The following is an 11,826-nucleotide window of genomic DNA, read 5'->3' as shown; positions in this document are numbered from 1 at the left end:
ACCCTCTCATTTACTTGTTTTATCGATGAACATTTGAAAGCAATACATTTATCAAAATTTTCTTGCTAAAATACTGACAAACATTATCCTCCTTGGAGAACGAATTATTTCGGGGTAATGAGACTATTGATTCATTCGCAACGCCAAATATTATGGACTATGAAGATGGCAGAAGCGGATCTAGAAATCCTCGAATGGGGATATTTTCATTGATTGTGGAAAAAAAAATTCCTAACTTTTGTCTGCATGTAAAGCTGAGAAGAATGCTTAATTAAAACTATTAGCATTTAATTTAGAGGCAGTAATGTAACCTGAAGTAGATGATTAAAGCTCGAGGGACTTGAGTTGTTGAAAAATAGTTTCTGGCGTCGAAGTAATATTAATATTGCATTTTATCAAACCCAATAATATTCTGAAAGGGGGAGGGGCAACCCCAATGGATCCGTCACTGGAACATGACGACGGTGTCCATTCGGCGACTCCAGATATTATTTAACCTTTATTGAATGCCTCGTGTTTTCAATTAAAAACTTCTTCCGAGGACCTTCGTTTCGCATGTCCATTTGTGTGTGTTTATTTGTCGTTCAAGTCGTACCCCTGTGGCCGCGCTGTGCATATTTATGCATTCGTTTGCCCCGGGTGTGTGTCATGCAACTGACATTTCATCACTCCCGAACCTCTCAATCCGCAGATGGACACGGAGGGGGCGTCCTCGTCGGCCGCCTCGACGGCCAACTCCGCGGCGTCGTCGTCCAACGCCGCGGCGGCCGTGGGCAGCACCACGGCGCAGCTGCCGCCCGCCAGCCGCGCCCTCTTTGCGGAGAAGGTCCGCGCCTCGAACGCCGCGTGCCAGGCAGGCGACTACGCCACGGCGGTGGCCCTCTACTCGGACGCCTTGGCGCTCGACCCGCAGAACCACGTGCTCCTGTCCAACAGGTCGGCGGCCCTCATCAAGATGGGGCTCTTCGCTAGAGCCCTTGAGGACGCCGTCAGAGCACGGGAGCTGAATCACAAGTGGCCCAAGGTGAGTGAGCAGTCGACGACTACCCAAAAGGGGAATCGCGCCGAAAGTGGGGCCGCTGTCCCATCGCTCTAGTTTCTTTCACGACGAAATTGTCATCGCAACAAATAATACTTTTGATTCCATTATTTCTAAAAAGTTTAACTGGAAACGTTTCGGAGGAACTGGAAGGTGTAAGCAGTACAGAAAGCGAGCATCCTACTGCATCGGACATTTTTGCAATAGGATTTAGCATAACTCGAAAGAGTACAGAAAATATGGGTGATTTGGTTCGCTTAAAAAGATGGAAACTCTTAAAATTAATGGCCTCTCAAGAAGATCTGTCGACACGCCTCGATTACCGATGTTGTCGACGAAGATTCCTCAAAGGATCATGATTTCGATGTATTCGTTACCGTCAACTCCAACTTGGTAATGCTGTTGGTTGGTTGCGACGGCGCTCCCCCTCTGGACATGTTGATTGGGATATGTGTACAGTTGAAAGAAATGAATGGAAAAGATAATTCAAGGAGATTAAATAAATGGAAAAGGGATGGAAAGAAGAAAGGACATCGTTTAGGTAAGATGAAAACAAACATAGAGGGTTTTTTTGCCGGGATGGTGGCAGGGATGCGGCTCAATCGATCGCACACCTAGAGACCCCAAGGACCTAATGGGGGCATTGTAGATCCAGCATTGTAATTGAACCTTGGATACCGTCACCTTGGTCATTCCAAAAACATCCCCAACAGATTATACGTTCCACAGGTGGAGAAGTTGTTGTCATTTGGGAATTGAGTTATCAAAGTTGTAAGCCTACAAATTGCTCATTTTTACTAGCCTTACCTATTTATTGTACGTAGTTGACCTGCCATTATTTTGCACTGGAGTAAATGCACTTAAAATTGATCCGTGAAATTGAGCTAAAAGTATTCCTCTAAAACATATAGGCCAAAATGTGAGTTCGGTTGCATTTTGCAACCTACATGAGCATTTTTCTTTCCTAGAGACATCATTGAACGGAAAACATTGTGGAAGTAGTTGCTGTTAAATCATTAATAGTAATTAACTGATGTAAAATATTTGCTGGGAAACATGCACTTTGAAAGTGGATGGTTTCGCACCAACCGTGTGTCGTCAAATGCTGGCTGCTGAGTATTCCTATAATTAATGCCGCAAGGGGCGCTTCTATGGTGCGACACACAAAGGGTATCGGGGCAAGTCAGAATAAATACGCCGAGTCTTACCAAAACAATCGTGTATTATACAACCTCAGACACATTACACCACTTACATAAGTGTAAGTAATTGAGTATTATGGATGGCTAGATCTTCGGTAAACCAACGCGAGTACGGACAACATTAAAATGGCCGAACATTACCTGGGACAGGGTGAAAGTGGTCACGAAACACGTAACCTAGGCAGAGCCCTCGTCCGAAGTTGAGTCAGCAATAGGACACGCTGTCGCGACAAGTGCAACGCAGCCGAAGCATCGTATTCTACCGGTCACCGCCAGATAACCAACTGACTGATATTCGCCCCGTGACCAGGGTTTTTATGCCCAATTTAGGAGCCAGGGGAGGAATACTCTGTCCCATACTTGAAACATTTTCGTTGGTCACGTGGGAGATTCGGAGGAGCCAGGGAAGGAATACCATGCTGCATACTTGCGACATAGTGTCTTTGGTCACTTGGGGTGTTCTGAGGAGCCATGGAAGGAATAGTATGTCGCATACTTGCAACATTAGCAATCAATTTCTTGGTCGTTGAGAAATGAGGATGTGTGCAGATTGATTGTTATGAGATGTGGCTATTTAAAAAAATGAAGTTGACCCGGGGGAGGGTAGGATTGCGGAAGAGTGGAGTTTGGCGTAGGAAAAATGAATAAGTAGACGGATTAGAGGGTGAGCGGGGCTGCGTTGAAAGGTAGAATTTAGGGGGAAAGAGTGTGCAGGAGAACGGGCATTGCTGGCGTCAAAAAGACGGCAGAAAATTACGAGTTGCAGAAGAATACAATGGTGTAGTGCAATAAGTTTGGAGTTATCCATTTTTGTTTTAGAGGTTAACACGGATGATTACTTTCATGCGCGATCCAAAACCTATTTCAACACAAGCTATTTTTAATATTAAATGTAAAAGTTGCGAGACTCGTGTGAATATATCTAAATATTTCTTCTCTTTTTTACCATATTCATGTGGAGTGCATTTAAGTTCCCTCCCGTTGAAATTTCCGCAATGGGAGAAAGCCAAGCACTCATTTTTTTATTAAGGTGCATCTGTGGTTATGAGTGGGGATTGCTGAAACCTTTATGGATCGCTTGGTTTTCCAGGCCTATTACCGACAGGGAGTGGCCTTGCAGTGCCTGGGGAGGCATGCTGAGGCCCTGGCGGCGTTCAGCTCCGGTCTTGCACAGGATCCAAAGTCAACCCAGTTATTATCGGCACTAGTCGAAGCAGCGATGAAGTCTCCGCTCCGAGGTGAGTGTAAAAAAATGGATCGGATATCTGCGATAGTAATTTTTTTATTGTACACTGGGAATTAAAGAAAATCGTCTCTCTAGCATTCGCTCTCCTCGTCTTGTTTTTTCCAACCCTCTGTTACTAAGAAACAGGGCTGCCACTTGCAACCGATTCCCAAGAAGACGCCTGTGTGCTCGGGGCTTAAGGTGGTCGTTAAATCAATTTTCACTAAAGCGCACCAATCTGCGAAGTTCATGTTGGCCTCGAATATTTTTACTCCAGCGGCTGGCTTTTTATCCTGAACAATCTTTTTTTTGGAATCTGAATCACAAAGGAAATCACCCTTCCAACCGTAGTCGGAAATATAATGTGCAATGTTGTGCTCAAACTGAATATATTTTCGTTTTTCTATATTTTCATACTTTTATCCAACCATATTATATCGTTTTTCGCGTAAAAACTGAGATTTAGGAATAAGTTGGTGGTCGTACATGAAAAAAAACTTGAAGCTGAAAAACTCATCTATTTCCTCTTCATCAATTAAAAATGAAAATATTTTGAATTGTGTTCAGGCGAAGGTATAATACCACAAGTGATAATAACATAAAATGCCACTGAAGATACACTTTCGTTATAGTGATAGTTGGCATTGATCATCAAAACATCCGTATGGAATAGACATTCAGAAAATGCTCCGGATGTTCTCAATGTTTTTTAAAGGCGCCTTTTTAATAAGATTTGACTTAGGAAAGAATCCAAGGCATTTGCAAGTATACGATGAGTAGATCCTTTTTAATAGCTCTTTAATAGCTATGGAATAATGCAATCACATGTAAAACATTTTGTGTCTACATTTATATTTTGCGCGCTATTTCCACGCATTCAAATATACGCAGAAATTAATAACCGCCATGATATAACTATCTGATTCAAGAACGGGCACACGAAGCATTAATATCGCACTCTATCGGTAGTGGCAGTGGGACGTTGAAGACTGTAATAGAGGGGAGAATGTTAGGCAAACGAGGATAGGGAAGGAATAGGATAGGGATGTTGGACGGGATGAAGTGAATAGAGATGAAGAGGGGCATGTTGTAGAATAGAAGTCTGGATTATGTTTTGTTATTAGATATTTATTTGGTTGTTTTGTCCATCTTAAGCCTACATTAACCCAATGCCTAATAATAATCTCATCACCATTGATCGTTCAATCCTAACATTGGTTGACACTGCAGCCCTCCGTCCCACTTCTATCTCATGCTAATTGGCTTGCTTCCTGGTATTTTTTGTAATGCACTTTCTTCTTTATTTATCCCTTGGCCTTCCTCTCGGGACTTTTCACTCTATTTTTCCCTCTATTTTTCCCTCTATTTTATTCTTTACGAATGCATTGTGCTTCAGGCTGTGGCCAATTCACCTGGTTCTACTTTTCCCCATGGCGTTCCATAAAGGTCCCTTCTTCATCTACTCTTCTGTATACTGCTTCGTTTCTTATTTTATCCGTTTTATTTGATATTAAGCATCCTCCTCTAGCACCAGGTTTCGAAGACTTCTAGTCTTTTCTGGTCTACTCTTCCGATGATCCATGCTTCTGATCCATAGAGTGCCACGCTCCAAACGAATGTTTTCACGTTTTGTTTCCTCGTCTGTAGTTCTATCTTATTTGAACACAGCAGTTGTCTTTTTATTGTGAATGCTCTCTCAGCCTTAGCTATCCTTCCCTTGATATCTGTAGTACTTCTTCCGTCCCACGTGGTGGTACTTCCGAGATAAGTGAAGGAATCCACTTGCTCTAATTTTTGTCCTTTCAGGGTGACTACTGTATTCCGCTTCTCTTTTCCGCATCCAAGGATTTTAGTCTTCGTCTTGCTTAGTTCATGTGCTATCTTTGTAGAACTTGACCAAATACGTTTGGTGACCTTTGAAGATCCTCCTGGTTTTCTGATATCATTGCAATATCGCTGGCGAAGCGTAGTATGTTTATCTCTTCTCCATTGATCCTAATTCCGTTTAATCCGATGCCTTGTGCTTCTCTTATTGCCTCCTCCAGGCACACCTTGAACAATGCAATTGAGAGGGCGCATCCTTGTCTACCTATGTTAATTTTAGCCTCTATATGGCTTCCACCTCTCATTCGCATTGTGACTACTTGCTTCTTGTATAACTGATAGATTATTCTTCTGTCGTTGTAATCTATTCCGAGTTTCTCTAGCATTTTCTAGCATTTTGTTCCATTCCACTTTGTCGAAGGCTTTCTCTATCATGATCCTCAGACAGAGAATGGCTTCCCTGGTTCCTCTGTTCTTCCTAAAGGCAAATTGGTTTTCTAATAGGTTATCTTCGATTCTCCTTTCCATCCTTCGACTAATTATTCCCGTAAGTATTTTTGATACATGTGACACAAGACTCAATGTTCGGTGTTCCTCACATTTCTCTGTCCTCGTCTTCTTTGTTATCGCGATCATCACACTACTTTGAAAGTCTTCCGTCTTTTTCGCTGTCTTTGATTATTCTATACAGATTGTCATTCGTTTTGTTTCCGAGTGCCTTGATGATGTCTCCGTCGATTTTGTTTTCTCCCGGAGCTTTGTTTTTCTTTTGGTCTTTTATTGCTCTATCGAATTTGCTCCTCAGTATGTATGGGCCTTAGTCATTCGTCATCCGTTTCACTCTCGACCTCCCATCAGGTTTTCTTCCAGCGGCCTCGGTCCTTGGCAGAGTTCTTCCATGTATTGCTTCCATCTATGTATTGCCAATATCCTCCCCGTTTACATCCCTGATGTTGTTGCTTTTCAATATCCTTTCTCCGAATTGTTTCTTCACCCCTTTGTATCCTGTATCGATATTCCCCTTCTACATATTTCCGTTGATTTCCTCGCAGCATCCTTCTATCCAATTCTCCCTTTTGCCTTTACGCATTCTCGGTTGACTCGGTTCTTAAGCTTCTTGTACAGCCTTTCCTCATCATCATTCCTGGCGTTCTTGTATTTTCTTCTTTCTTCCATTTAAGCTCCCTTATCTCTGTCGTGATCCATGGTTTCTTCGTGTCAGTTGCTCTTTCGCACCTGTTGCTCTTCTGCTACTTCTGCGATTGCCCTCTTCAGTTCATTCCATCTCTCTTCATTGCTACTTTCTCCTTCATCACCTAGTTTGCGGTCAATGTTCGTGGCGAATCTTTCTCTTTTATCTTTTTCCGCCTGCGATTTTGAGTCGCACATTGGCTCTTGCTTGGTCTTCTCAATTTTCTTGTAGCGAAGTTAGCTCTGCATGATTATTGGGTTGTGATCGTTTTTTATGTCTGCACCGGGGTAGCTCTTGCACTGCTTCACCTGGTTCTTGCACCTACTTCTTTCTAATGTGCAGTCTATTTGTTATCCTGGATTGATAATAATATATCGGTAGAAAATGATTAAATAGCGGGAAAAATAGAATGTAGTACAAATACCAGTATAACTGTTACTACTAGATCATGATTAGCAAACCAGCAGTTACACCAAAATGTTGTGTCATTTAGAGTGATGGTAATAACGACAGTTACACCAGTTTAAAAATTTAGGCCTTCTCTACAGTTTTGCATTCATTCCAAGCTTCTATCTAGAGTAAAATTCAGGAAGACCCTGATTTTTCAGCACGTAGAACATCCCTAATCCAGAAAAATGAAAAGCCGTATCGCACTTCCACAACTTTTTAATGATTTTCCACGTGGGTTCCCTTCATGCAAGGTAATCGCACACCATCCGTGATATTAATCGATTTTCAAATCCTTTGACTGTGAGAGCTGCAAGTCAATAATTCTACCACGGGCTACAATGGGATTGCAAAACGATGGCTTTGCGAAACATCTTAATTTGGCCCAGATCAGCGCTAAGAAATCACCATCTGTAGTCTAGCCTCTCTCCATTCCCTCTCAGCGAATGCTGAGAACGAGTTGAATCATTGAAAACCTGAATACTATAGTATATCTAAATGGGTGGTTTACTCAGCGTGAGTGCGATTATTTCTGAAATGCCTGCATGTACCAGACACCCTAACTGTTGGTTTTGTCACTGGTTTCCTTATTGATTTCATCACTTTAGGATTCTAATATTGATGCATAATTGTCGCATAAAATTAATTGCACCTCGCATGTTCACAGCCACGCTGGAGCCGACGTTTCGCCAGTTGGAAAACATGAAGTTGGACAAGTCACCGTTCGTGGTGATCTCCGTCGTGGGGCAGGAGTTGCTGGCCTCCGGCGGCGGGGGAGGCGGCGCGGCCGTCGGGGGCGGCGGGGGCGCGGCCGGGCAGTATGCCGCCGCCGTCACCGTCCTGGAGGCGGCCCTCAGCATCGGCACCTGCTCACTCAAGCTGCGCGGCTCCGTGTTCTCAGCCCTCTCCTCCGCCTACTGGGCCCTCAACTCTCTCGACGAAGCCATCGGCTACATGCAGCGGGACCTCGCCGTGGCCAAGGCCCTCGGTGACATCGCCGGGGAGTGCAGGGCCCACGGGAACCTCGGCTCCGCCCACTTCAGCAAGGGGAGCTACCGGGAGGCTTTGACGTCCCATCGCTACCAGCTCGTGCTGGCGATGAAGTGCCGGGACACGGGGGCCGCCGCGGCCGCCCTCACGTCTTTGGGCCACGTGTATGCCGCCGTGGGGGACTACCCCAACGCCCTGGCGTCGCACAAGCAGTGCGTCCAGTTGGTGCGGCAGATGGGGGATCGGCTGGGTGAGGCGAGAGAAACGGGGAACGTGGGGGCCGTCTACCTGGCGATGGGAGACTTCGACGCCGCGGTGGACTGCCACGCGCGGCACCTCCGCCTCGCCCGAGGTCTCGGCAACCGGGTGGAGGAGGCAAGGGCGTACTCCAACCTGGGGTCGTCGCATCACCACCGGAGGGACTTCGCGAGGGCGATCGCCTACCACGAGCGGGTCCTCAGGATAGCGCGGGAGTTGGGGGACCGGGCGGTGGAGGCGAGGGCGTACGCGGGGCTAGGCCACGCGGCGAGGTGTATGGGTGACCTTTCGAGGGCGAGGCGGTGGCACGAGAGACAGTTGGACCTGGCCCTGGCGGCCAGGGACAGGGTGGCCGAGGGCCGGGCGTGCTCCAACCTAGGGATTGTGTACCAGCTGCTGGGGGACCACGACGCGGCGCTGAAGCTGCACAGGGCCCATCTTGGGATCGCAAGGGCTCTTAAAGACAGGGCCGGGGAGGGTCGTGCGTACGGTAACATGGGCAACGCTCATAGTGCAGCGGGACAGTACGAGAGGGCGGTTGCTCTGCACAGGAGAGAACTTGCTATCTCAAGGGAAGTGGGGGACAGGGCGTCAGAGGCCGCAACTCATGGAAATCTGGCCGTGGCTTACCAGGCCCTTGGAGCGCACGAAATGGCTTTGCTCCACTATAGGTGTGTTTCAATGAGCTCTTCTTCCTCTCGAGAAAATATTTCTGAAAGTACTTAAAAGTGCCAAATTTTATTGTATTCTTCTCCATATTATTTATAGCTGTGTCATAGTTGCAATTTAAGTAAATCTCTAACTATCCATGTATAATAAACACTAAGTTTGAACATTTGAGCATCGATTCATGCTATTTCAGGTGTGGACATTTTTTCATATTCCTAGCCCTGTCTGAAAATTGTCTTTGTTAACTTTCATGAAGCCATGATTATCTTATTTTTGACCACTATATGTAATTTTTAGCTGCATAACAATTCTTAATGATTAACGTTTGATTCCAAACTCTCCATATCTCTAGGGGCCATTTAAGTATTGCTAGAGAACTGAAGGATGCAGCTGGTGAGGCATGTGCCCTTCTAAACCTTGGCAATTGTCACAGTTCGAGGGGTGAATTTGCAGCTGCCGTGCCATACTATGAAAGCCACTTAATGCTTTCTCAGGTGAGACTCCACTGCGGCTATATATCTGCATAGTGCTTTAAGCAGCAGTTCCCTCAAGTTTAAAACAAATTAAGATATGCATGCAAGGAGCTCATTGAATACAGTGTATTATCTGCTTGCCTTATTTTATTTTCTATGTGCTTGCATTATGTTATTTCATTCATGTATTCATTTATTTTTATATTTTTGAAGAGTCATTTGGCATTATTCCTACTCAATTATTTGCTTGAGAGATGCCATAGGTGGGATTGTAAATAGAATACTTTTGTTTCTAATTGATGATAAATCATGAATTGTTACTTTACAGAATTTAAAATATTTTTTCTGCTTTACTTAGGAATTGCATGATGTAGAAGGTGAAGCAAAAGCATGTCATTTTCTTGGTTATGCCCACTATTGCCTTGGGAATTTTCGAGAGGCAGTTCGCTACTATGACCAGGATTTAGCGCTAGCCAGAGACTTACAGGACAGAGTGAGCATGGGACGTGCCTATTGCAATCTAGGCTTGGCTCACCTTGCCCTAGGAAACCATGAGACTGCACTAGAATGCCAAAAATACTTTCTTGGTAAGATTTAACTTGAGAGAATATTTTCCACTCGAAGATAACAATTTCAGATATGAGTTTTGTTTTCTCCTGTTAAAAATGTGTATAGATGTGAATCCATGTGTATCCACTAATATTATGAAAGCAGTGATCCCATTTGTTGCCCTCTCTATTGTTTTGTTCACTGTATTGTTGTGAGTTATTGAATACTTGTTAGCATAAAATATTTACATTGATGCAAAAATTCTGTCCCAAAGTTGCATTTCAATGTCTTGCATTATATCCTTAGAGTTTCTTTCCTTGTAGAATGTCTTCCTCATGAATTATGGTTGTGTATTTGCAGTGTGTGATTGAAGTCACTGGAGTACGTATATTTTTCTCTGCACGGTTTAATTATGATAGAAATATCTATTCACTGGAATAGTTTATACAAGTTTAATTGCGTAACTGTTGATAGCCATACATTTATGACACAAAATAAATTAATTATCATTAAATCAAGTGCAAAATAATTAATTAATGTAATAAATAATTTCTCCATCACAAGAAAAATTCAGAATATAGTTCTGAAGTTATCCTCCCCATGTAACATTTAATAATAAATTATTTAGTAATAAATGAATCATTTATCTATCACAAATATTGTACACCATTATATGTATCTACACTGTTATGATAAGACATATCAGAAAAGTATATGTATGCATTTTATTTTTATCCAGCCATTGCACATATGACCAAACACTTGCCTGGGAAATTCAGAGCACTGGGCAACATGGGGGATGCCTTGCTGAAAATGGGAAATGCAGAGGAGGCTGTGAAGATGTATGGGAGGCAGCTGGCACTTGCGAGGGGCGGTGATGTGGGGAACGGAGGGGGGAGTGGCACTGGCGAAGAAGACGGAGGTGATGGCAGTGGAATGGAGGCAAGCAGCGAAGGGGGCAGTGGGGACAGGAATCTTGAAGCGGCTGCATACGGAGCTCTTGGCCTCACCCATCGTTTGTTGAGGCAGTACGACAAAGCACTTGGATACCACACTCAGGTGAATACTTTGCGTTTATGTGCGAATCTGAAGTGCCCAAATGTAATGAAATATACATAAGTGGAAGCCATTCAGTAACCAAGCTGTGAAAAGATTTTATGACAAATGTAATTTTATCATTCGTGCCCATGATACAGATAATATTTCTCGGTTAATAGATCGTAAGCTTTTCATGATCACCTTATCATGAATGTTTTTGGTGGAATATTAGATAGCAGACAGAATGCCTGGAAAATCTCATGTTATAGGTTTATCACATAAAAACAGTGTTATTACGAACCGACAAAAGTGGTTTGTTCTCAGCCATAGAGTATATTGCAGAAGTTGTATGGTGTGTGATTTTAAATTATGAATTATTCATAATTTAAACACAGTGTGTGTGTGTAAATTTAGATTATGCGAGTGGAAAATATCTTTGAAAAGAAGCAATTTACACCTGCACCAAACTTGTGTTTCTGGCTTATAATGATTCAAAGTGTCATAGTTCTAGACATGATGGAATGAGTAGGTATATCCTCATTATTTTTTACAATGAAGAATAAGAAAAGAATGCTTATGCTTTACTGAAAAGTCTCATATTATTATTCCTCCTCCTAGATTCGTTTTTTCTTTGTGACATTATTTTAGTAGCTTTTTAAGATGTTTTTACCAGAAGATATGATATCATTTAGGGAAATTAAGCAAGTGAATAGAAATTTTCCACCTCTAATCCACTGATCTTTTGACACATGGTTGAAAGATGCAGACATGCTGTGTTTCTAATTTTTTTATTTTTAAAGTTTAATCTTAAACGAGTTGTGATAACTCTTTTATTTAAGCATGGTGAAGATTGCCATCATTAAATCGTTTAGCAGCAGTAAAAAAATCATAAAATGAAAATATGTGTTAAACTTTTTTAA

At 43.1% G+C, this 11,826-nt stretch overlaps 1 protein-coding gene across 1 annotated transcript in view; it reads left to right on the top strand.

Annotated features, from left to right (window-relative positions):
* Positions 1-748: 748 nt before the first annotated feature.
* The window catches only part of LOC139689937 (tetratricopeptide repeat protein 28), a gene marked incomplete at its 5' end in the record, with an annotated part of 28,182 nt that continues 17,104 nt past the window's right edge, over positions 749-11,826 (top strand). The window contains 7 exons of the mRNA XM_071587086.1: positions 749-1,024; positions 3,332-3,479; positions 7,597-8,848; positions 9,199-9,340; positions 9,678-9,906; positions 10,608-10,742; positions 10,824-10,927. Coding sequence (XP_071443187.1) covers positions 749-1,024; positions 3,332-3,479; positions 7,597-8,848; positions 9,199-9,340; positions 9,678-9,906; positions 10,608-10,742; positions 10,824-10,927 — 2,286 coding nt within the window. The remainder of the gene's footprint in view (positions 1,025-3,331; positions 3,480-7,596; positions 8,849-9,198; positions 9,341-9,677; positions 9,907-10,607; positions 10,743-10,823; positions 10,928-11,826) is intronic.

Source organism: Hetaerina americana, unplaced genomic scaffold (genome assembly GCF_022747635.1).
Source record: "Hetaerina americana unplaced genomic scaffold, ioHetAmer1.1.p SCAF_29, whole genome shotgun sequence".
In the NCBI taxonomy this organism is placed as follows: Eukaryota; Metazoa; Arthropoda; class Insecta; order Odonata; family Calopterygidae; genus Hetaerina; species Hetaerina americana.
This window is presented reverse-complemented; position numbering and strand designations above follow the sequence as displayed.